This window comes from Mercenaria mercenaria, chromosome 6 (assembly GCF_021730395.1).
Source record: "Mercenaria mercenaria strain notata chromosome 6, MADL_Memer_1, whole genome shotgun sequence".
NCBI classification, from domain to species: Eukaryota; Metazoa; Mollusca; class Bivalvia; order Venerida; family Veneridae; genus Mercenaria; species Mercenaria mercenaria.
Window position 1 is genome coordinate 21,157,208 of NC_069366.1, and position 26,497 is coordinate 21,183,704.

At 37.7% G+C, this 26,497-nt stretch overlaps 1 protein-coding gene across 2 annotated transcripts in view; it reads right to left on the reverse strand.

The window, feature by feature from the left end:
- The window catches only part of LOC123550627 (uncharacterized), a 96,330-nt gene that overhangs the window by 39,686 nt on the left and 30,147 nt on the right, over window positions 1-26,497 (reverse strand). For both annotated transcript variants that reach the window (XR_008371281.1, XM_053545350.1), the window contains exons 15-26: window positions 22,233-22,424; window positions 20,522-20,659; window positions 14,764-14,865; window positions 14,301-14,540; window positions 13,870-14,001; window positions 12,603-12,702; window positions 9,722-9,867; window positions 8,173-8,310; window positions 7,111-7,172; window positions 4,248-4,341; window positions 3,146-3,308; window positions 2,317-2,392 (exon numbers count right to left, since the gene is read on the reverse strand). Coding sequence is in view for 1 of the 2 variants with exons in the window: in XM_053545350.1 (XP_053401325.1) it covers window positions 2,317-2,392; window positions 3,146-3,308; window positions 4,248-4,341; window positions 7,111-7,172; window positions 8,173-8,310; window positions 9,722-9,867; window positions 12,603-12,702; window positions 13,870-14,001; window positions 14,301-14,540; window positions 14,764-14,865; window positions 20,522-20,659; window positions 22,233-22,424 (1,583 nt within the window). In the remaining variant the exon portion in view is untranslated. The remainder of the gene's footprint in view (window positions 1-2,316; window positions 2,393-3,145; window positions 3,309-4,247; window positions 4,342-7,110; window positions 7,173-8,172; window positions 8,311-9,721; window positions 9,868-12,602; window positions 12,703-13,869; window positions 14,002-14,300; window positions 14,541-14,763; window positions 14,866-20,521; window positions 20,660-22,232; window positions 22,425-26,497) is intronic.

Genomic DNA, 26,497 nt, shown 5'->3' on the forward strand with positions numbered 1-26,497 from the left:
TTCAGCATAGATGCAATACCTTTTTTTCCACTGGCTTTGAAAATAATACGGTAATACAGCATACACTGGTTTTTCGTGAACATCCATTTATAACACATTGTGCCAAAAAGATATTATTCCAGAAGAGTACCATAGTTACTATACATCACTGACAACAAACAGCAAGCAAAAAGACTATGGAGTCAGATGAAGATGACATTGACTTATGAAAAACAAGAGCTGTCTCCATAGGATGACACATGCCCCCGATGGCACTTTGAATGAATAGTTATGGCCGATGTTAGAGTTTAGGACCTTTGACCTACAGACCTGGGTCTTGCGCACGACACGTCGTCTTACTGTGGTACACATTCATGCCCAATAATTTTAAAATCCATGCATGAATGACAAAGATATGGACCGGACACCCCCATCAATGCACTATCATGAAAAATGACCTTTAACGTCTAAGTGTGACCTTGACCTTTGAGCTACGGACCTGGGTCTTGGGCGCGACACGTTGTCTTACTGTGGTACACATTCATGCCAAGTTATTTGAAAATCCATCCATTGATGACAAAGATATGGACCGGACACGAAAATTGCGGACAGACTGACAGACCGACAGACTGACAGACCAACAGACTGACAGACCGACAGACAGACAGTTCAAAAACTATATGCCTCCCTTCGGGGGCATAAAAATACCTTTTTGATGTGACAGACAATTTGGTATACATAGATCATACGTTTCAGCTGTTGAAAGTGTTAAAAACATGTAAAAGTATCATATGACTAATCAAAATTCGAATCTCAAGCTTCTTAAATAATCTAGCTTTCATTCATTCCATAGTATTTCTTTGGTGCAAAAAGGCACCATCTGTCCCTTGGTACCATATTGTTCCTTTCTTGACTAAACCTTTAAGAAACAAGAGGACCATGAAAGCCATGTATCGCTCACCTGACCTATTGACCTAAAGATCATCAAGATTAACATTCTGACCAAGTTTCATAAAGATATGGTCATAAATATGGTTTCTAAAGGGTTAACTAGCTTTTCCTTTGATTTGGCCTAGTGACCTAGTTTTTGACCACACATGACCCAGATTCAATCTTGACCTAAAGATCATCAAGATTAGCATTCTGACTACTTTCATGAAGATACAGTAACATTAATGTGGCCTCTCGAATGTTAACAAGCTTTTCTTTTGATTTGACCTGGTGACCTAGTAGTCGAACCCAGATGACCCAATAACTCGTCCAAGATTTAGAGTAACATTCTGACCAAGTTTCACAAAGATAGACCAAAATTATGACCTCTAGAGTGTTAACAAGCCTTTCCTTCGATTTCACCTGGTGACCTAGTTTTTGACCCTAGATGACCCAATATCGACCTCGTCCAAGATTCTATTGAGAGTAACATTCTGGCCAAATTTCATTAAGACTGGGCCGAAATTGTGACCTCTAGAGTGTAAACAAGCTTTTCCTTTGATTTGACCTGGTGACCTAGTTTCTAACCCCAGATGACCCAATATCGAACTTGCCCAAGATTTTATTGAGGAAAACATTCCGACCAAGTTTCAGTAAGATTGGGCCGAAATTGTGACCTCTACAGTGTTAACAAGCTTTTCCTTTTATTTAACCTGGTGACCTAGTTTTTGACCCAAGTTGACCCAATTTAAAACTCAACTAAGATTTCATTGAAAGTAACATTCTGGCCAAATTTCATTAAGACAGGGCCGAAATTGTGACCTCTAGAGTGTTAACAAGCTTTTCCTTTGATCTGACTTGGTGACCTAGTTTTTGGCCCCAGATGACCCAATATCAAACTCGTTCAAGATTTCATTGAGAGTAACGTTCTGACCAAGTTTCATAAAGATTGGGCAAAAATTGTGATTTTCTAGAGTGTTAACAAGCTTTTCCTTTGATTTGACCCAGTGACCTAGTTTTTGACCCCAGATTACCCAATATCAAACTCGTTCAAGATTTCATTTAGGGTAACATTCTGACCCAGTTTCATTAAGATTGGGCCAAAATTGTGACCCCTAGATTGTTAACAAGCTTTTCCTTTGATTTGACCTGGTGACCTAGTTTTTGACCCCAGATGACCAAACATCAAACTCATCCAAGATTTTATTGAGGGTAACATTCTGACCAAGTTTCATTACGACTGGGCCAAAAATGTGACCTCCAGAGTGTTAACAGTCAAATTGTTGACGACGAACAACGTACACAGGGTGATCACAAAAGCTCAACTTCGAGCACTTCGTGCTCAGGTGAGCTAAAAATGTCATATGGTACCTTTTTGCTATAATCGGGGTGAATTATAACAATTACCTGTAAAAAACTTCATTTTCTTCAAAACCACACACCTCTCCTATTGTGTACCCTGATTCCTCTGTAATATCTGGTGCTAAAATGACACAGTTCCATTGCTTACATTTCATTCCAATATCATGACATCATTTCTTAATGCAAAGGAGACACACAAAATTAAAATCCCAAAGATTATTTGAGCCGTGCCATGAGAAAACCAACAAAGTGCATTTGCGACCAGCATGGATCAGACCAGCCTGCGCATCCATGCAGTCTGGTCAGGATCCATGCTGTTTGCTTTCAAAGCCTATTACAATTAGAGAAACCGTTAGCAAACAGCATGGATCCTGACCAGACTGCGCAGGTGCACAGGCTCGTCTGGATCCATGTTGGTCGCAAACACACTATGTTTTCTCATGGCGCAGCTCAACTATTTGAGTGACTGCTAGGTAACTATCTTTCTCACTTCCGCACAGAACAAAATCATACATATGTCACCTCTGTATGAACCTCATGTCTTAAACTGATAATCTAAAAGATGATCAACATCTTCAAATATTGTTTTTATAACAAAAGCTGTCCGTAAAACAGCACACTCAACTTTTCTTAGTGCTTGGCTCTGAATAAAAGCTTTGCCAATAAAAACTTTATAAAACTTTAACCAAAACATTCTAAGTTAAAAAGGGGCATAACTCTGTCAAAATTCAAATCAGAGTTAAGCAGAGTGATTCTCAAAGCACAATTTTACACTACTCAAATAATGATACACAACCAATTATGGCTTATAATTTTCTTTTCCTTATTTAAATTCTGTTTACATGTTATAAATAAAACACAGCATGGGACCAACCGTATCTTTTCTTATTCCTGAGATTGCCATACCACATAGCCAAGTCCATCTGCATCTGTGTAAACCGCAGAGATAAATCCTCATACCCAGTTTGGGCTTCATGTTTCACTGCTAACAAACGTACATAGAAATGACTAGCATCTTCTACATGGGTTACCAGCACCTGTAACAAGTAATATTCAGTACATGGTCAGAAAATACATAACCAGCCACCAGCAAAATGTAAGCAGTAACGAGTCACCAGAAAATACATTTACCATTGTGCCTTATATACCATTCTGTTAATATCACAAGAAAAAGATTCTTATAAACTAGACACTAAAACTAAAAATCATTTTGTTCCTTTCATTAGAAGACAGGGTCTGCAACACTTACTGTATTTGTAGGTATTCAATTTAAATGCAATTACTTATCTTTGATTTGATTCGGGTTTTACTGTGCACCAACACAGTATATGTTATATGGCGCCAAATAGGACTACAAATTTTGGTTTCACATCTCATTTACATCGAAATAAAAACATGAGGTATGGAATCAAAATTTGTATACCTGCTGGAATCACAGAGTTACAGCAAAAACCAAGGGTTAAGACCCTATTAGTCGCCTCTTATGATCATGCAATGGTAAGACAGTGGTTCCAATTCTTTTCATACATAGATCATCCCAGAAACACTATTTATCTACAGTAAACTGCGACCTTGACCTTGAAACAAGTCATCCAAAACATGTGCACTGCACGTCGTCTCGATGTGGTGAACATTTAAGCCAAGTGTCTTTGAAATCCCTCAAGGCTTTCAAGAGTTATAGAGCGGACGTATAAAAGATTGTCAGTTGATCCATCAGTATTCCCTGGCTCCTATGCAAACAATCTTGTGACAAGTAACTAACATTTCCCCTCATAAATGAAAGGTAAATAAACAGTAAATTTACCAAAATGTCTATCAGACTCTCCACTGCAGAGCTAAGGCAGATTAGCATGCTTTTGGACAAAAAAGGTCCATATCAAAGTACATAATTATCAATGTCTCAAAAATGGAATAAAGGAGTTAAGTGATAAACCCAACAGAGTTACCTCCTATCGTTGTTAAAGTAGTTTCATTACCTTCACTTCACCTTCTCTAGGTATCCAATCAGATTCTTCCATATTGTCATATTCTGGAATGATTCTATGTCTGTAGCTACACCTGGTTGTATCTCTACAAATACAGATGTTACAAATCTCAGTTTGAAATATATCAAATACATAAATCAGATGAAGGGCTGTAACTCTTGGAAACAGAACCACCTTCAAGAATTTCCTTTCTTCAAAAATATCTATGTACCACAGATAATCTAAGAAATTTTGAACCAGTAAGGTGCTACAGATAGAACGCTGGTTCAAGCCTAAAATAAATAATTAATGTAATCTATAAACCTATTATCACAACTTTTAACAAGAGGGCCATGAAGGCCCTGTATCGCTCACCTGACCTTTTGACTTAAAGATCATCAAGATTTGACCCGGTGACCTAGTTTTTGATCTCACATGACCCATATTCGATCTTGACCTAAAGATCATCAAGATAAACATTCTGACTAAGTTTCATGAAGATACAGTCATAAATGTGGCCTCTACAGTGTTAACAAGCTTTTCCTTTGATTTGACCTGGTGACCTAGTTTTTGACTCCACCTGACCCAGATTTGAACCTGACCTATAGATCATCAAGATTAACATTCTGACCAAGTATCATTAAGATATGATCATACATGTGGCCTACAGAGTGTTAACTAGCTTTTCCTTAGATTTGACCTGATGACCTACATGACCCAGATTCAAACTGGACTTTGAGATCATCATGATTAACATTCTGACCAAGTTTCATGAAGATATGTCATAAATGTGGCCTCTACAGTGTTAACAAGCTTCTCCTTTAATTTGACCTGGTGACCTAGTTTTTGATCCCAGATGACCCAATATCAAACTCGTCCAAGATTTTATTCAGGGTAACATTCTGACCAAGTTTCATTAAGATTGGGCCAAAATTGTGACCTCTAGAGTGTTAACAAGCTTTTCTTTTGATTTGACCTGGTGACCTAGTTTTTAACCCCAGATGACCCAATATCGAACTTGTCCAAGATTTTATTGAGGGTAACATTCTGACCAAGTTTCATTAAGATTGGGTCAAAATTGTGACCTCTAGAGTGATAACAAGCTTTTCCTTTGATTTGACCCAGTGACCTAGTTTTTGAACCCACATGACCCAATATCAAACTCATATAAGATTTTATTGAGGGCAACATTCTGGCCAAGTTTCATTAAGATTAGGCCAAAATTGTGACCTCTAGGGTGTTAACAAGCTTTTCCTGTGATTTGACCTAGTGATCTAGTTTCTGACCCCAGATGACCCAATATCAAACTCGTCCAAGATTTTATTGAGGGTAACATTCTGACCAAGTTTCATTAAGATTGGGTCAAAATTGTGACCTCTAGAGTGTTAACAGTCTAATTGTTGACGACAGACGACTGACGACGGCAGACACAGGGCGATCACAAAAGTTCGTGCTCAGGTGAGCTAAAAATCAAATACAGTAGTGTCTGGACATAGCAATGCTATACAAGGTGTGCAACCCATCATATTGTGCAGCTCTACTTTTTAAAACAGATTCATTGAAGCAAGTGTCTTCATATAAAGGGAAGCATTTTCTTTTGAACAGGAGAAGTTTGCTGGTATGTTAGTATGAATCCCCCAAAGTAACAAACTGTAACCAGCAATGTTGGTCAATATAGGTTATACTATAAACTCGCAGTGTTTCTCCACATAGCTTATTCTGTAAACTGGCAATGTTCCATTCAAGTTACACTGTACACTGGCAGTGTTCCTCAAGACAGGTTACACTGTAAGCTGGCAGTATTCCTCTTGACAGGTTACACTGTAAACCAACATTGTTCCTCTCAACAGGTTACACTGTAAACTGGCAGTGTCCCTCTAGAAAGGTAACACTGTAAACCTGCAGTGTTCCTCTCGACAAGTTACACTGTAAACTGGCAGTGGGTTACACTGTAAACAGGCAGTGTCCCTCTACACAGGTTACACTGTAAACAAGCAGTATTCCTCTAGACAGGTTACACTGTAAACCGGCAATGTCCCTCTAGACAGGTTACACTGTAAACCGGCAGTGTTCCTCTACACAGGTTACACTGTCAACTGGCAATGTTCCTCTACATAGGTTACACTGTATACTGGCAGTGTTCCTCTACACAGGTTATACTGTAAACAAGCAGGCCCTCTAGACAGGTTACACTGTAAACTGGCAGTGTCCCTCTAGACAGGTTACACTGTAAACTGGCAATGTTCCCGCTACACAGGTTACACTGTAAACTGGCAGTGTTCCTCTACACAGGTTACACTGTAAACAGGCAATGTTCCCGCTACACAGGTTACACTGTAAACTGGCAGTGTTCCTCTACACAGGTTACACTGTAAACAGGCAATGTCCCTTTAGACAGGTTACACTGTAAACTGGCAGTGTTCCTCTACACAGGTTACTCTGTAAACTAGCAGTGTCCCTCTAAACAGGTTACACTGTAAACTGGCAGTGTTCCTCTAGACAGGTTACACTGTAAACTGGCAGTGTCCCTCTAGACAGGTTACACTGTAAACTGGCAGTGTTCCTCTAGACAGGTTACACTGTAAAGTGGCAGTGTCCCTCTACACAGGTTACTCTGTAAACTAGCAGTGTCCCTCTTAACAGGTTACACTGTAAAGTGGTCCTCCATACAGATTAAACTGTAAATCGGCACTGTGACTCTAGACAGGTTACACTGTAAACAGGCAGTGTTCCTCCAGACAGGTTACACTGTAAACAAGCAGGGCTTCTCTACACTGATAACTGACAAAGGTGGTTTATATAGGTTATACTGTCTACCAGTTGTGTTCCATTGTAAATCACACATAAATAGCTATGTCAACAAACTGTTCCCTACCTGCAAGTGCCAAAAGCTAGTGTCTGTGTGCATAATTCACGTCCCTCATCTTCTTCTTTATGCTAAAAATAATATCAAATGTCTCCTGATAAATCAAATTTAACTGGAGATGCTTTTGAGAAAAGTGCATGTCTCCCACAACTGCCCCTATGAAAAATGTCTAGTGTCTCTAGATGGCTTAGATGAGTGGATCCAATTAGATGGTCTGGACGAGTGGATCCAATCAGTAATTCAAGGGCCATAAATCAAAAAAGCCTGGGCGGATTTGGCTAGTTATCGAACTTGGCTAAGGTCTTATGGCCAAACATATTTTGTTCAAGTTTGGTGAAGTTCGGATGAGAAATGTTCGACTTAGAGAGCGGACAAGAGTAAAAATGCAGATTTTTCAGTAATTCAAGGGCCGTAACTCCAAAATGCCTGGACCGATTTGGCTAGTTATTGTACTTGGCCGAGGTCTCATGGTCAAACACATTTTGTTCAAGTTTGGTGAGGATTGGATGAGAAATGTTTGAATTAGAGTGCGGACAAGAGTAAAAAGGCCGATTTTTGGTAATTCAAGGGCCATAACTCCAAGACGCCTGGACCGATTTGGCTAGTTATAGAACTTGGCCGAGGTCTCATGGTCAAACACATTTTGTTCAAGTTTGGTGAAAATCGGATGAGAAATGTTCGACTTAGAGTGCGGACAAGCTTTGTGACAGACACACACACACACAGACACACACACACAGACTGGAGTATATCAATATGTCTCCCACACCACTGTGTGGTAGGAGACATAATAATCTAGTTATTATTTCTTAATAAATACATTGTACATATAGCAAAAGCTATCAAAGCAATGCAACTCTATATAAGTATCTCACTGACATCTTGTCAAAATAAATTTGTATGCAAGACAGGTGTTTTTTTTTATTGAAACACTTATACCTTTTAAAATTGTTATTTCTTTTCTGTTTCATGGGGAAATGAACAGGCCCTCCCTTAATGCTTCATTTCTTTTGTACCTGTTTTTGTTAAAAATAAAATCATTTACTGGGCAAAAAAATTGAACAAACCTACCTCTAACAATCCAGCCATGAAGGCTTTCAACTCAGCAGGCCGTTCACAATCTAGTCTTATCAGTAAATCATTTAAGCTCCTCAACTGTCGATCACAGTCCTCCGTGATTATCATGTGGGATGTTGGCTTAATGGACGACTGAAATACAGAAATGATAATAACTATAGAATATAGAATAAACCTTGTAATAGACCATACCATAACATGCCCATTTCTAAAAAAACTAGAAATGTGTCCATGGGACACAGATGCCCCCACTACATGACATTAAAATGACAATTTTTTCCCAGGTCAGGGGCCATAACTGCTACAATACTGAAATAATCCGGACGCAAAACCCCAGGTGCACAACTGCACATGCTGACCAACATTCCTGTAAACTTTGGTAACTCTAGGTCAAATACTTTTGGAGCTACGCACAACACAACATTAAAATGACCAATTTTTAACTAAGTCAGGGGCCATAACTCCTACACGACTGAATGAATCCGGACGCGAAACCCCAGGTGCACAACTGCACATGCTGACCAACTTTCCTGTAAACTTTAGTGACTCTAGGTCAAATACTTTTGGAGCTACCATGAGTTTAACTAAGTCAGGGGCTATAACTCCTACAAGACTGAATGAATCCGGACGTGAAACCCCAGGTGCACAACTGCACATGCTGACCAACATTCCTGTAATTTTTGGTGACTCTAGGTCAAATATTTTTGGAGCTATGCACGACACAACATTAAAATGACCAATTTTTTACTAAGTCAGAGGCCATAACTCCTACACGACTGGATGAATCCGGACGCGAAACCCCAGGTGCACAACTACACATGCTGACCAACATTCCTGTAAAGTTTTGTGACTCTAAGTCATATACTTTTGGAGCTAGGCGTGACACAACACTAAAATGACCAATTTTTACAAAGTCAGGGGGCATAACTTCTACATGACTGAATGAATCCTGACGCGAAACCCCAGGTGCACAACTACACATGCTGACCAACATTCCTGTAAAGTTTTGTGACTCTACGTCAAATACTTTTGGAGCTAGGCGTGACACAACATTCTCGGACGGACGGAAGGACGGACAAGGGCAAATCTATATGCCCCCCCCAAAGTGGGGGCATAAAAATGGCACATAAAAAGTTAATTATTAAGTGTGTAAGAGTAGATATTTTTCAAAAATGTTCACGAAAATGGGTTTTAATCCTATTTACTTTTATCTACTGCCATCTTTCTATGTATCATTAAATTTTCTTCAGTAGAGTCAGTTTTAATCAACACTTCACCTTCTATGCTTGAAAATGGTAACTTATGTTGCAATCCTATCTCTGGAGCTCTTTTAAGTAAGACGAATTTAAGGTAGGTGAGAGAAACAAGATGAAAAGATTTACTATCACCTAGGATCTTTCTCGAAATGAGTTTAAAAATTGTAAGCACCAAGTGACTAAGGGCCTGACAATTTGACTGATGGCATAAAATAATTCCAGCAAAGCCACCCCAAAAACCTCCTTTTGTTTGCGTGATTGGTGAGAAAAAAATCTTTCACTTTTACCTGTTCCGACTTAGAGAAGTCATGGAAGTATTGTCGCATACAGCACAATCTGTTACTAAACTTTGTCTTAGATGGAGGCATATCATAGTGTATTACAGCTGTAGCATTTGTGATTCTCAGTTTTGCTGTATGTTCATCCCAGCACACTGAAACACAAGATGGCAATGTTGATTTACTACACAGTCAACTATATGACTTTCAAACCTTTAATACAGGTATTTTACTATACAGCCAAACTTGTGCTAAAGAAAGTCTGTGTACAGAAACCACCTCATTTTAAACATTTACAGTGTACAGAAACCACCTCATTTTAAACACCCCTAGTTTAGTATCAAAGTTAAACATTTTAAGTTAATAAAGACCACACCTCACCCTAAACTTTGCTAGTTATATTTGCTTTTGTAGAAAAGCACATGTCTCCCCCCAAAGCATAGTAGTAATAGGCAAGAAGTCAACTGGGGACAGGAGCAAAAGAGACACTGACGTTTGGGCTTAGTGGCTGAAATGCAATAGGGATCATCTACTCAGCATGTCCAATCATCCCATGAAGTTTCAACAGTCTGTGTCAAGTAATTCTCAAGTTATGGCTCGGAAATGGTTTTCCATGATATAGTTTTCCATTTTCTGGCCCCTGTGACCTTGACATTTGGCCGAGTAACCCCCCAAAAAATAAGAGTAATCTACTCTGTAAGTCCTATCACCCTATGCAGTTTGAAGGTTCTGGGTCAAATGTTTCTCAAGTTATTTATCGGAAATGGTTTTCCATGTTCTGGCCCCTGTGACCTTGACCTTTGATTGATTGACCCAAAAATCAATATGGGTCATCTACTCTGCATGTTTAATCATCCTACGAAATTTCAATATTCTGCGTCAAGTGGTTCTCAAGTTACTGTGACCTTTGACTGAATGACCAAAAAAAAAAAAAAAATTACGAGTCATCTACACTATGAAGTTTGAAGGTTCTTTATTTGTTTGTTTTGGGTTTAATGCCATTTTTCAACAGTATTTCAGTCATGTAACAGAGGGCAGTTAACCTAACCAGTGTTCCTGGATTCTGTACCAGTACAGACCTGTTCTCCACAAGTAACTGCCAACTTCCCCACATGGAGGACAAATGCTTTCAGACACAATGTCTTTTATAAAATTGTCACAGAGAACATACACCCCGCCCGGGGATCCAACTCGTGACCCCACAATCCGTAGACCAACGCTCTCCCTACTTAGCTAAGCAGTCGGACTTTGAAGGTTCTAGGTCAAATAAGGGACAGACAGACAGGGCAAAAACAATATGTCTCTTCCAGTGGGGGGAGATGTGATAAAGATTACTATGAACACCTCATATTTGCTATATTATGCTAATCATCTAGAGATGTTGTGAAAAGATATAAACAAGAGCTGTCTGATGACAGCGCGCTCGACTATTCGAAGAATTGATTGAAGAATGGTGTCAAAATATTTCCACGGATATTCAGACAAAAGAAATAAATAGATTAGACAAACAATGTTCCTGTATTACTTTGATTTCAATAAGTCTTGCACTAAACGGCAATATATGAGCCAATTTCAAAGTCCAAAAAGGGCCATAATTCAGTCAAAATAGTTATGTACTCTTGCCTACAGATGGAAATCATAATGATAAACAAGTGTTCAAAGTTTAAAAGCCATATGTCAAATAGTTTTGACAAAACATGGACTTGTATGGAAACAGAACCAATTTCAAAGTCCAAAATGGGCCATAATTCAGCCAAAATAGATGACAGAGTTATGTTCTCTTTCCTACAGATAGAGACTATTATACTAAACAAGTGATAAAAGTTTCAAAGCCATATGTCAAACACTTTACAATAAATATGAACTGGTACGAAAAACTTAACCAAGATTTCTCAGTCAAAAAGGGCCATAATTCAGCCAAAATCCTTGATGGAGTTATGTACTCTTGCCTATAACTGGACATGGTGATGGTAAACAGATGTTGAAAGTTTCAAAGCTTTATCTCAAAAGACTTTTGTCAAAATATGAACTGGTACGAAATATTAACCCTGATTTCTAAGTCAAAAAGGGCCATAATTCAGCCAAAATCCTTGATTGAGTTATGTACTCTTGCCTATAACTGGACATGGTGATGGTAACCAAGTGTTGAAAGTTTCAAAGCTTTATCTCAAAAGGCTTTGTCAAAATATGAACTGGTACGAAAAACTTAACCATGATTTCTAAGTCAAAAGGGGCCATAATTCAGTCAAAATCCTTGATGGAGTTATGTGCTCTTGCCTATAACTGGACATGGTGATGGTAAACAAGTGTTGAAAGTTTCAAAGCTTTATCTCAAAAGACTTTGTCAAGATGTAGACTGGTACGAAATATTAACCCAGATTTCTAAGTCAAAAAGGGCCATAATTCAGCCAAAATCCTTGATGGAGTTATGTGCTCTTGCCTATAACTGGACATGGTGATGGTAAACAAGTGTTGAAAGTTTCAAAGCTTTATCTCAAAAGACTTTGTCAAAATATGAACTGGTACGAAAATCTTAACCATGATTTCTAAGTCAAAAGGGGCCATAATTCAGCCAAAATCCTTGATGGAGTTATGTGCTCTTGCCTATAACTGGCCATGATGATGGTAAACAAGTGTTGAAAGTTTCAAAGCTTTATCTCAAAAGACTTTGTCAAAATGTGGACTGGTACGAAAAACTTAACCCAAGGTGTGACGCCGACGCTGACGCCGTGGTGAGTAGGATAGCTCTACTTATTCTTCGAATAGTCGAGCTAAAAAGTATAAAGAAATAATGGGGCACATTTTTTCTCCCTAGGCAAGAATGTGTGGAATGTCAGTAAAGTAAAATGTTTTTTTTTATACCGTTGTTTGTTTCACCCTTCGTACTTACCCAGTAGTGGTACAGGCCATTGCTCAGCAATCCTGTCTACTTCAAATGTATCCATGTCTTCATGTACCATCAGACAGAAGCGGGAACTAGTGTTTAGAGTCTGGAAGAAATTAATAAACATTCTGTTAAAACACTCTTACGCTAGAATGATGTCACGCTAACGTGCGGTGACGTCAATGTTTTTGTTGCGACCAAGAAAGAGCTATTGTTTTTGATTAAGGGCATATTAGAATCAAAGTAATTTATAGCACAAGCGTGTTTTAATACTATTTATACACTCGGGTGGTAATACGTCGTTCAAATAATTTCACTCGGGCTGTGCCGTGAAATTATTACGCCCGATGTATTACCACCCATTGTGCATAAACAGTGTTAAAGCACTCTTTTGCTATAAATTATTTCTTACCTAAGAAGCCTTAGGTCAATCCTGAGTGCAGTTGAGCAGAACCATTTGAATTAATTAAGAATGTACAAGACTGGTACATACATAAACTTGTCTGCAAGAAGAATTTACTTTTTGCTTCTGCTTTTGTGGGGTTAAGAGTCACACCAACTCAAGTTACGCCTATGAAAACTTTTCCAGCTTTGAGGGTGGAGGAAAACATGCCCCAATAGACTCTGTTTTAAGCATGGGAAGGTACTTAGGTAGAGCCAAGGCCCTTCTGTAAGCCAGCTGGATAGCTTCCCTCACATGAAGAATTCTACATGAAAAACAAGGTTCCATGGGAGGCAAAAGATATGGAGTAAGCAACTAACTGGGAAGTAGAACCATCCAAACATGCAAAGATGTTACAGATAAAGAAGCTGTTTAAGGATATACTACTTTTTGCTCCAGCAGCATCTGAGAAGTTTTGATGATAGTACTGTGAAATCATGATTATCCGTGGGGGACTAATTTTTTGTGGATTTCGTGGTTGACTCAATCCACGAAATTTAACCACAACGAACAAGTAAAATTCCCATTCATTTTATGTTCTAAAGTTGAAATTCACACATTCTTATCCACATGAAATTGCTGTTTCGACCAAAACCACAAAATTTCATGCCCATGGAATTTAATGATTTTACAGTATGCTAAAAACCAATCTTTGTTAAGTCTGAACCTATTATGCAACAGATGACGGAACTAAACAGTTGATAATGGACAGACAACCCAATTATAAAATCTTGCCTTTGCAAATTTAATTCAAGAGATCTATAAATGTAATGTAGTTACATTATTCAAAATTATGTTATTTTAAGTCAGTTTAAACCAAGTTATTTCTACCTTGTACAACATCAGGATGTCCTTTATATGTGAGGCAAAAATAATCACTGGATGGCACGAGTCGTCCGGCAGGTTTTCTAATATACCCAATACTTCTTTCAACCTGTCTGCTTTCTTACACATGTGTGTTACCTGTAAAAACATAGCAATGTATACTGAATTATTTGATAAAAGCTGAAACATCTAGTAAATAGTACGGTACATTATAATTTATTAAAAAACTGTCAATTGTGAAATGTCAAAATTTATACGAATCGGGAAATCTCATGCAACTATACCATGTCACTAAAGTATAATACTTTGGGGATCCTGCCAACTCCAATCACACACAGAAACACCAATGACTTGAACAAACAGAAGTCACCACTTGGTGTATCCAACAGTACAAAATAACCTAGATAAATGCTGAAAAGTGCCGACACAAACACTACCTGCTTCACTTGACCATAAATGGCAGCCTCAAACGGTGATGTAATGATCAACACAGGTTCAATCAGGTTACTCTGCATAAATGCATTGGTTGCAGCATTCCACTGGGCTCCGAAACATAGGATCTGTCTGGGGCAGCCTAAATGTTTCATCTCATTCTTAATAACTAGGTCATAAGTTTTTATCAAATTGCCGATGTCTCGGCTGAAATTTTTTAATGTCTGGTCAGCATCATCCACCACCTGAAAAATAATCAAAAGAAATTAACATGCTGTATAGCAATAGTAACATATTTAAGAGTTATGATGAAGTATTACAGGTTAACAAACTGGAAACTAATTCATACAGTAGATGCCCTTACAAATTTATATGGCTCATGCAAAATAAAATTCATCATTTGTTTCTTTCAAAGATGGGATATGACTTCTAGTCACAATCCGAAGAGTCAAGCAAATATATGCTTACCAGATGGCACAGTCTTCGTAGGTCTGTATAACCTGCCTCCAATATCCTTGACAAGCTTGGAGGTGTGGCCACCAATATTTCACAACCATTTATAATTTCACACTGAAATAATATAAGTACATGTATTGAAATATAATATACACCATAATCTATCTACGCATACAGTACAAGTGGTTCAGAAAATGTATAAACTTTTAATTGCTGGATATAACTGTGCACTTTGCATTTTCAAATATATGCATAGGATGACTGTTGATTAAATATTGTTGTTACCATATATTTTCGCTTATAAGACGCACTTGCTTGTAAAATGCAAACTGACATTGGACATGCAATCTGGGATTTCTTTTTCTTTTAATTTCCATGTAGTACACACTTGTAAGATACTCCCCACTGTTTGAACTTAAAAGATGACTCCTAATAATGTGTCTTATAAGCAAAAATATATGGTAACAGTTTTAAAATGAATATATATGATTTGTTTGTTTATAAGGTTATCTATAGTCAACATATGGGCGTCAGTTAGAAAAAAGTAATGTTAGTAGGAGCATAGTGCAAGTTACAGAAGACACTCCAATTCAAACTTCCCTGGTTCTTAAGCATGCTTGGTGTAAAGCACCCATAAACAGGATTCTTTATCAGTCTTTTTAGATGCAGGAATGGGGCTCGAAGTCTTGACCACATGAAATTTCATGATCCTCGACCTAAACGTTCTCAAGTTATTGTATGGAAACGGTTTAAATGTTCCGGGTCACTATGACCTTTGACCTTTTCAACTCGGAATCAATAGGGGTCATCTGCTGGTCATTACCAACCTCCCTATTAAGTTTCGTGATCCTAGGCCCAAGCATTCTGAAGTTATTGTCCGAAAACCCTTTAAATTTTTCCGGGTCACTGTGACCTTAACCTGTGACATACTGACCTCAAAATCATTAGGGGTCATCTGTTGGTCATGACCAACCTCCCTATCCATTTTCATGATCCTAGGCCCAAGCGTTCTCAAGTTATTATCCGGAAACCGTTTACCTGTCCCAGGTCACTTTGACCTTGGCCTTTGACCTTCTGACCTCAAAGTCGAACTTGACCTTTATTTTGTGATGTAACACCTGTGTACCAAAATTTATGATCACAGGCCCAAGCGTTCTCAAGTTATCATCCGGAAACCGTTAAACTGTTCAGAGTCATTGTTACCTTGACCTTTGACCTACTGATCTCAAAGTCAACCTTGACCTGTATTTCATGATGTTACACCTGTGTACCAAAATTATGATCCCAGGCCCAAGCATTCTCAAGTTATCATCTGGAAACCGTTAAACTGTTCAGGGTCACTGTGACCTTGACCTTTGATCTACTGACCTCAAAGTCAAACTTGACCTGTATCTTCTGATGTTACACCTGTGTACCAAAAATTATTAAAATCTATCAAGCCTTTCACCAGTTATTGTCCGGAAACCATGAAAACCAATGGACCGACAGACCGACAACCTCACTCCTATATACCACTCAACCCCCAAACTTTGTTTTGTGGGGGTATAATTAGAAATTACTGCAACAGAATTATAGCATACTAAGAACAAGAGCACCATCTGCGGGTGCCATGGCTTGTCTGCAAGTGCTGGACAATACATAAAGAAAGAGTTATAGTTCTTGGCTTTCTTACTCAAAGCTATCCTGGTGTAGACTTTGATAATAATTAACTATTTTAAGTTTCAAGTCAATAGCTTTAATAGTAAGAGAGATATTTGAATTAATCAAAACCTTAAACCAAAAAATCTATGTTAAAAAGGGTAATAACTCTGTCAAAATTCAAACCAGAGTTATAGGGATTGTTTCTCCTGGTGTAGACTTTTATAGTAAATATTTATTTTAAGTTTCAAGTCAATAGCTTTGATAGTAACAGAGATATTTGACTTAATCAAAAAACTTTAACCAATTTATTTATTTATTTGGGTTTTACGGCGCACCAACACAGTATAGGTTATATGGCGCCAAACAGGAATACAAATTTTGGTTCCAGATCTCATTTACATCAAAATAAAAACATGAGGTATGGAATCAAAATTTGCATACCTGCTGGAATCACAGAGTTACAGCAAAACCAAGTGTTAAGACCCTATTAGTCGCCTCTTACGATCATGCAAGGGTAAGGCAGTGGTTCCAATTCTTTTCATACACATATCATCCCAGAACCACATGGGGCAAATTTCTAAGTTAAAAAGGGGCAGAACTTTGTCAAAATTTAAACAAAGTTATGGGGACTGTTTCTCCTAATGTAGACTTTGATAGTAAATAACTATTTTAATATTTTAAGTTTTAAGTCAATAGCTTTGATAGTAACAGATATATTTAACTTAAAGTTTATCAAAAACTTTAACCAAAGGCAACGCTGATGCCAGGGCAAATGCAATAGCTCTACTTTTTCTTCAAAAAGTTGAGCTAAAAACTTAATCAACGCCAACGCCGACACTCGTAGATTGTTTTCAAAAATAAGAGGAGCTAAAAATGGTGAGCAGATAAATGTATGTTTAAAACTAGAATGTACATTGTCTGTAGTACACTGGGTGTGCCCCTACTGGTACATTTGTCACAAATAAGGGGCAATAATTCAAACTAGAACTGTCACAGGAGTGACTCATACCCCCACCATACGGTCTTGTCACAGAAGAATGGCAACCATAAGGAATCTTAAAAATACTTTGGAGTTTTCCATCCTGGGCTTCCACATATAAGTAATACTAGTATAATACTAGTATAGTAATACTAGTAAATATATTAAATCTCTAATATTAGAGATACACTAAAAGTGAATACAAAAAAGTGTCTTACCGACCCATGTTACCACGGAAAAATGTTTTTACTTTTTACATAGGACTTATAATAAAAAAGTTAGAAAAATACCTAAAATATTGAAAATCTAAAAATAGGATTTCTAAAAATAGACTAATTCCTGGAATTTAAGGGGAAGAAACTCAGTACAAAGGTTAAAAAAAGGTTACTTCCCTTTGGCTCTAAGCCAATCAGAATGAGATATAGTGAAAATACATCAAAATTAACCTTAAATTCTAGGTAAAAGGGGACACAATTCAAGAAAAATAGTGTCAGAGTTATGCACCTTGTGTCACATGATGTGGGTGATGAGATGGAACATCTATTTTAAGTCTGAATCAAATCCATTTAGTAGTAATTGAGATATAGTGAAAATACATCAAAATTAACCTTAAATTCTAAGTAAAAAGGGGCATAATCCATGAAAAATTGGTGTCAGAGTTATGCACCTTGTGTCACATGATGTGGGTGATGAGGTGGAACATCTATTTTAAGTTTGAATCAAATCCATTTTGTAATAATTGAGATATAGTGAAAATACATCAAAATCAACCTTAAATTTTAAGTAAAAGGGGACATAATTCATAAAAAATTTATGTCAGAGTTAAACACCTTATGTCAAATCATCTGGGTGATGAGGTGGAACAACTATTTTAAGTTTGAATCAAATCCATTTAGTAATAACTGAGATATAGTGAAAATACAACAAAATTAACCTTAAATTCTAAGTAAAAGAGGACATAATTCATGAAAACTTGGTGTCAGAGTTATGCACCTTGTGTCACATGATGTGGGCACATGATGTGGGTGATGAGGTGGAACATCTATTTTAAGTTTGAATCAAATCCATTCAGTAGTAACTGAGATAAAGTGAAAATACATCAAAATCAACCTTAAATTCTAAGTAAAAGGGGCATAATTCATAAAAAAATGGTGTCAGAGTTATGCACCTTATGTCACATGATGTGGGTGATGAGGTGGAACATCTATTTTAAGTTTGAATCAAATCCATTTAGTAATAACTGAGATATAGTGAAAATACAACAAAATTAACCTTAAATTCTAAGTAAAAGGGGGCATAATTCATGAAAACTTGGTGTCAAGAGTTATGCACCTTGTGTCACATGATGTGGGTGATAAGGTGGAACATGTATTTTAAGTCTGAATCAAATCCATTTGGTAATAACTGAGATAATAGATTTCGGGACGGGACGGGACGGGACGGGACGGGACGCGACAAAACTGACTCCTATATACCCCCCTCAAACATGTTTGGTGGGGGTATAATGATTGCAGTCTTAAGGTGGTATATGGTAGCCTCAATAAACATTTTATATAAAGGATTCATTATTCTAGGCCATATACTTTTTGAGCTATGAGCATCACAAACAAAAAATCCACTATTTTGGCTATTTCAAGGGTGGTAATAAGTGTTAAAATCTCAAGAAAAATGCCAAGTGTGCATGGTCACATCATGATAAAGACTCATGCAAGGTTTCATGAATTTACATCAAGGCACATCATTAGGTGAAAATGTGCATTTTTTACTATTTCAGGGGTCATAACTTTGGAAATATATGGTGGAACCAGACGAAAAATAGGTTCTGCATAAGTTTATATCATGATAAAGATTCAAGCAAATTTTAATCAATTTATATCAAATACTTCTTGAGCTTGGTACGTCACAAGGTGAAAATATGCATTTTTTACTATTTCAGAGGCCATAACTCTGGAAATAGGATGCAGAGGCAGATGAACAAGAGCTGTTGGATGACAGCGAGCTCGACTATTCGAAGAATTTATTGAAGAATGGGGTAAAAATATTTCCATAGATTTTCAGACAAAAGAAAAAAATGGATTAAACAAAAAATGTTCCTGTATTTGTGGATTTCGATTAGTCTTGCACTAAATGGCAATGTGTGACCATGATGGCAAATATGTTAAGTTATCTGTTAGGCAAAATATGGACTTGTATGAAAAATTTAACTAATTTCCAAGTCCAAAAAAGGTCATAATTCAGCCAAAATAGTTGTCAGAGTTATGTACTCTTGCCTACAGATGGAAATCATAATGATAAACATGTATTTAAAGTTTAAAAGCCGTATGTCAAATAGTCTTGACAAAACATGGACAAATACGAAAACAGAACCAATTTTCAAGTTCAAAAAGGGCCATAATTCAGCCAAAAAAGATGACAAAGTTATGTACTCTTGCCTATTGATAGAGACTATAATACTGAACAAGATATAAAAGTTTCAAAGCCATATGTCAAACACTTTACACAAAATATAAACTGGTACGAAAAACTTAAGCAAGATTTCTAAGTCAGAAGGGGCCATAATTCAACCAAAATGCTTGATGGAGTTATGTACTCTTACCTACAACTGTACATGGTGATGGTAAACAAGTGTTGAAAGTTTCAAAGCTTTATCTCAAAAGACTTTGTCAAAATGTGGACTGGTACGAAAAACTTAACCAGGGTGTGACGCCGACACAGACGCCGTGGTGAGTAGGATAGCTCTACTTATTCTTCGAATAGTCCAGCTAAAAATAGGATGTGCACAAGTTCATATCATGATTAAGACTCATGCAAGGTTTCATCAATTTTTATCACATACTTTTTGAACTAGGTGCATCACAAGGTGAAAATGTGCATTTTTGACTATTTCAGGGGCCATAACTCTGTAAACAGGAGGCGAAACCTGATGAGAAATAGAATGTGCACAAGTTCATATCATGGTAAAGACTCATTCAAGGTTTCATCAATTTATATCGAATGCTTTTTGAGCTAGGCGCGTCACAAACTTTTTTCGAACACACAGAATCCAGGATGGATGCACACACGGACAATACCAAAGCTATATGCCCCCTCCACTGGGGCACAAAAAAATTGGTATACAAACGCTTTATCTGTTTCTATATTTTAACTTACAGCTTTCTTGTCCTCTAGCTCTGCTCCACCATGAACAAGAATAACCTTCATGTCACGACGTCCTCCTATCAAGCTACATGCCTCAGAATACACATACTTTGCTCGTCGCCATGTGAAGGATAACACAATAACAAATGGCTGAAACAAAACAATACATATATTCATTGTGGAAAGACTAGAGCTATCACTAAAGGTGATGAATGTACCCCCCCCCCCCCCACCTGCATGCACTGACACAGTACTTTGGCATACACAAGATTGCATAATTATGTGGAATGTATGTATACAGACTGTATGTATACAGTATAGTAACAAAAAACAAAGTCCAATAACTATGCAGAATATTTATCTAAAAGAACGTAACATGCACCATGCACAACTAGAGTTGGTACTGATCACTTGTGTGAAGTTTCATTAAATTGTGTGCAAGGGTTCGGAAGATTAGGCGCCCACAAGACTGCATATGCAGACTGTATGTACATAGTATGTTAACAAGAAACAAAGTCCCATAACTCTGCAATTTTTGTTGTTGAAGAACCTAACATGCCTCATGCACAACTACTGTTGTTACTGATCACTTGTGTGAAGTTTCATTAAACTGTGTCAAGGGGATGAGGAGAGATGGTGCACACAAGATTGTGTCTATTTATATAGTATAGTAACAAAAAACAAAGTCCCATAACTCTGCAATTTTTTTTTCTGAAAGAACCTAACATGCCCCATGTACAACTACTGTTGTTACTGATCACTTGTGTGAAGTTTCATTAAATTGTGTCAAGTGGATGAGGAGAGATGGTGCGCACAAGATTGTGTCTATGTATATAGTTTAGTAACAAAAAACTAAGTCCCGTAACTCTGCATTTTTTTTTCTGAAAGAACCTAACATGCCCCATGCACAACTACTGTTTTTACTGATCACTTGTGTGAAGTTTTATTAAATTGTGTCAAGTGGATGAGGAGAGATGGTGCGCACAAGATTGTGTCTATGTATATAGTATAGTAACAAAAAACAAAGTCCCATAACTCTGCAATTTTTTTTTCTGAAAGAACCTAACATGCCCCATGTACAACTACTGTTGTTACTGATCACTTGTGTGAAGTTTCATTAAATTGTGTCAAGTGGATGAGGAGAGATGGTGCGCACAAGATTGTGTCTATGTATATAGTATAGTAACAAAAACAAAGTCCCATAACTCTGCAAGTTTTTTTTTTCTGAAAGAGCCTAACATGCCCCATGCACAACTACTGTTGTTACTGATCACTTGTGTGAAGTTTCATTAAATTGTGTCAAGGGAATGAGGAGAGATGGTGTGCACAAGATTGTGTCTACGGACAAACAGACAGACGGACAGACAGACAGACGGACAGACAGATGGACAGACAGACAACCTGAAACCAGTATACCCCCCCTTACAACTTTGTTGTCGGGGGTGGAGGGGGGGGGGGTACAATAATAGCAAAAGGTTAACTTTTAGCCTGCAAAATTTCTAAAATGGACTGGCCTATCATTCAATTTGGGCAATACCATTTATTATTCAAAGGTGTGTTCACTGAAAATTTACTGACTTAAAAGCAAACAATGCAGACCATGATCAGCCTACACGGACCACCATCTGTTTACAGACATTGATGATTATGGTCCATAGCTCAAAGGTTATTAAGGTCAAAAATGATATTTTTTGATGAATTTATTCTGGCTGAAAAATCTTACCCCTTTTCCATTCCTGTTCACCTGATGATACACTTTGGCATCTGACAGGGCTGAGATTAGTGGACACAAGTACGCTAATGTCTTTCCACCACCAGGAGGTGACACTGTTATCACATGTTGACCTCGAGTGATTGCTGGCCATGAGTAGGCTTGTGATAACTTCAGCTCTGGAAATCTCCTTGCATTAAATGCCTGTATGTGTAAAAACAAAATCCTTGCATTTAATATTTCAGAGTGTCAAAATTAAGCATTTTGTATACATGTACTAACAAAGATTTATGAAATATCCATGTCTGAAACTCTCACTGAAATGAAGAGCAAAATCTTTGTTGCTATTATTTCTTAGATACTAAACAATACAAAACTAGAGCTGCTTTTGAGAAGAGCACATTTCTCCCACAACCGCCTAATCATCTAAATAGTAAATCAGTTTTTACATACTGTTTACTCACTACAACTGTACCTTTGAAGAATAAAAAGGCCATTCTTGGGTAATTCAAGGGCCATAATTCCGAAGTGCCTAGGCCGATATGGCTAGTAATCGAACTGGGCCAAGGACTTATTGGCAAACACAATTTGTTCAAGTTTGGTGAAGATCGGATGAGAAATGCTTGACTAACAAGAGCTGTCAGTAAGACTGCAAATGCTCCACTATTCGAAATATTGTCCCAGAAGCAGGAAAATATTACCCAAATTGTTAAAATATCAAAAGAGTTTTAAGTTCAAACGGGACATAATTTGACCGAAATGCATATCAGAGTTATGGGACTTGATACTATTAACTTGTTTTATAACCCCGAAGGCACATGTGAAGTTTCAATTCAATATCTGCATTTAAAAATTTAACCAGAATTTTTAAGTCCAAAAGGGGCATAACTTGCACAAAATACATGTCAGAGTTATGGGCTTTGAACCAGAGATGTTGATAATTGATCTAGAAAAGGAAAAATAAGTTTCAAATCCATATGCCTATAAGTAATAGCTGTATGTACTTGCACACAAAACTTTAACCAGGACTTTCTAAGTCCAAAGGGGGCATAATTTGGCTCCGCAGCGCCTTGACCTTTAACCTGGTGACCCTAATGCCAATAGTCCTTGTGTACTCAATAAGTACTATCAGCATGTGAAGTTTGAAGGTACTGGGTGCAGTGGTTCACGAGTAAAGTGCCTTCATGCAAAAAGTTAACGTTGGCCCATGTGACCCTGACCTTTGACCTGGTGACCCCAAAGTCAGTAGAGGTCGTGTTCTCAATAAGTACTATCAACATGTGAAGTTTGAAGGACCTGGGTGCAATGGTTCGCAAGTAAAGAGCCTTCATGCAAAAAGTTAACATTGGCCCCTGTGACCTTGACCTTTGACCTGGTGACCCCAAAGTCAGTAGGGGTCGTGCACTCAATAAGTACTATCAGCATGTTAAGTTTGAAGGTCCTGGGTGCAGTGGTTTGCCAGTAAAGTGCCTTCCTGCAAGAAGTTAACGTTAAAAGGTTAACGTTGTGACGAACTAACAGACGGACAGTTGAAGACTAAGTCAGGGGGCATAAAAAATAAGTTTCAAATTTATAAACCTTTTAGTAATAATTGAATGTACTTGCACGCAAAACTTTAACCAGGATTTTTTAAGTCCAAAATGGGGCATAATTTGGCCAAATTGCAGGTCACAGTGATGACTCGATGCTATCAACTAGTTTTATAACCCTGAAGACACAGGTGAAGTTTAAATTCAATATCTGCATTAGTTTTGGAGATAGTTACTTGCATGTAAAACTTTAACCAGTCCAAAAGGGGGCATAATTTGCTCAAAATACACGTCAGAGTTATGGAACTTGACCCAGTGAGGTTGGTAAGTGACCTAGAAAAAGAACAAAAGGGCCATGAAGGCCCTGTATCGCTCACCTCACCTATTGACCTAAAGATCATCAAGATTAACATTCTGACCAAGTTTCATTAAGATATGATCATAAATGTGGCCGCTAAGAGTGTTAACTATTTTTTCCTTTCATTTGACCTAGTGACTAAGTTGCTGACCCCACATGAACTAGATTCGAACTTGATCTAAAGATCATCAAGATTAACAAGCTGACCAAGTTTCATGAAGATACAGTCATAAATGTAGCTTCTAGATTGTTAACAAGCTTTACTTTTGATTTGACCTGGTGACCTAGCTTTTGACCTTACAAGACCCAGATTCATACTTGACCTATAGATCATCAAGATTAATATTCTGACTGAGTTTCATGAAGATACAGTCATAAATGTGGCGTCTAGAGTGTTAACAAGCTTTTCCTTTGATTTGACCTGATGACCTAATTTTTGATCCCACATGACCCAGATTCGTACTTGACCTAAAGATCATCAAGAATAACATTCTGTCCAAGTTTCATGAAAATAAAGTCTTAAATGTGGCCTCTAGAGTGTTAACAAGCTTTTCCTTTGATTTGACCTGGTGACCTAGTTTTTGACCCCAGATGACCTTATATCAAACACGTCCAAGATTTTATTCAGATTAACATTCTGACCAAGTTTCATTAAGATTGGACCAAAATTGTGACCTCTAGACTGTTAACAAGCTTTATCTTTGATTTGACCTGGTGACCTATTCTAGATTTGAACTTGACCTATAGATCACCAAGATCAACATACTGACCAAGTTTCATTAAGAAACGGCCATGAATGTGGCCTCTAGAGTGTTAAGTAGCTTTTCCTTTGATTTGACCTGGTGACCTAGTTTTTGACCCAACCTGACCACGATTAAAACTTTACCTAAAGATCATCAAGATTAACATTCTGACTAAGATATGATCATAAATGTGGCCTCTAGAGTGTTAACTAGCTTTTCCTTTGATTTGACCTGGTGACCTAGTTTTTGAACCCACAGGACCCAGATTCATACCAGACTTAAAGATCATCAACATTAACGTTCTGACTCAGTTTCATGAAGATATAGTCATAAATGTGGCGTCTAGAGTGTTAACAAGCTTTTCCTCTGATTTGACCTGGTGACCTAGCTTTTGTCCCCAAATGACCCAGATTCGTACTTCACCTAAAGATCATCAAGAATAACATTCTGACCAAGTTTCATGAAGATATAGTCTTAAATGTGGTCTCTCGAGTGTTAACAAGCTTTTCCTTTGATTTGACCTGGTGACCTAGTTTTTTACCCCAGATAACCCAATATCAAACTTGTCCCAGATTTTATTCAGATTAACATTCTGACCAAGTTTCATTAAGATTGGGCCAAAATTGTGACCTCTAGAGTGTTAACAGTCAAATTGTTGATGACGCCGACGATGGACGGACGACGGACACAGGGCGATCATAAAAGCTCACCTTGAGCTAAAAAAAAGCATGGACAAGATAAAAAGGCTGTTTTTCAGTAATTCAAGGGCCATAATTTCCAAGTGCCTGCATGAGCCAATTTGGCTAGATATCGACCTTGGCCAAGGACTTAATGTCAAACACATTTTGTTCAAGTCTGATGAAGATCGGATGAGCATTGGAGTGCAGGCGAGAGTAGAGAGGCCAATGTTCAGTAATTTCGAAAAGCCTGGGCCGATTTGGCTAGTTATCAACTTGGCCGAGGTATTATGGTCAAACACATTTTGTTTAAGTTTGGTGAAGATTGGATGAGAAGTGTTCGACTTAAAAGAGTGCGGACAAGATTTGTGACTGACAGACAGACAGACAGACAGACACATACATACATACATACATACATACACTGTGTAACACAGACAGGAGTACATCAATATGTCTCCCACACTGCTGTGTGGTGGGAGACATAATGACAAAAGTAGAGAGCATCTCCTTTACTTCTGAACAAGCATCTCCTTTTCTTCTGAACTAACGGGTGTGTTAGTTATGAAAAGTAATCTTCTATGAAGATGCTTTTGTAGAAAAGCACATGTCTCCCCCAATGCAAAGTTGTATAGGCAAGAAGTTAATAGGGGACAGGAGCGAAAGTCAAAGAGACACTGATGGTTGGCTGCAATAGAGATCATCTACTTGACATGTCTAATCATCCCACTAAGTTTCAACATTCTGGGCCTAGTGGTTCTCAAGTTATGAATTGGAAATGGTTTTCTATGTTCAAACCTCTGTGAACTTGACCTTTGATCAAGTGAACCTAAAATCAGTAGGGATCATCTACTCTGCATGTCCAATCATCCTATTAAGTTTCAACATTCTGGGCCCAGTGGTTCTCAAGTTACGAAATGGAAATGGTTTTCTATGTTCAGGCTTCTGTGAACTTGACCTTTGATCAAGT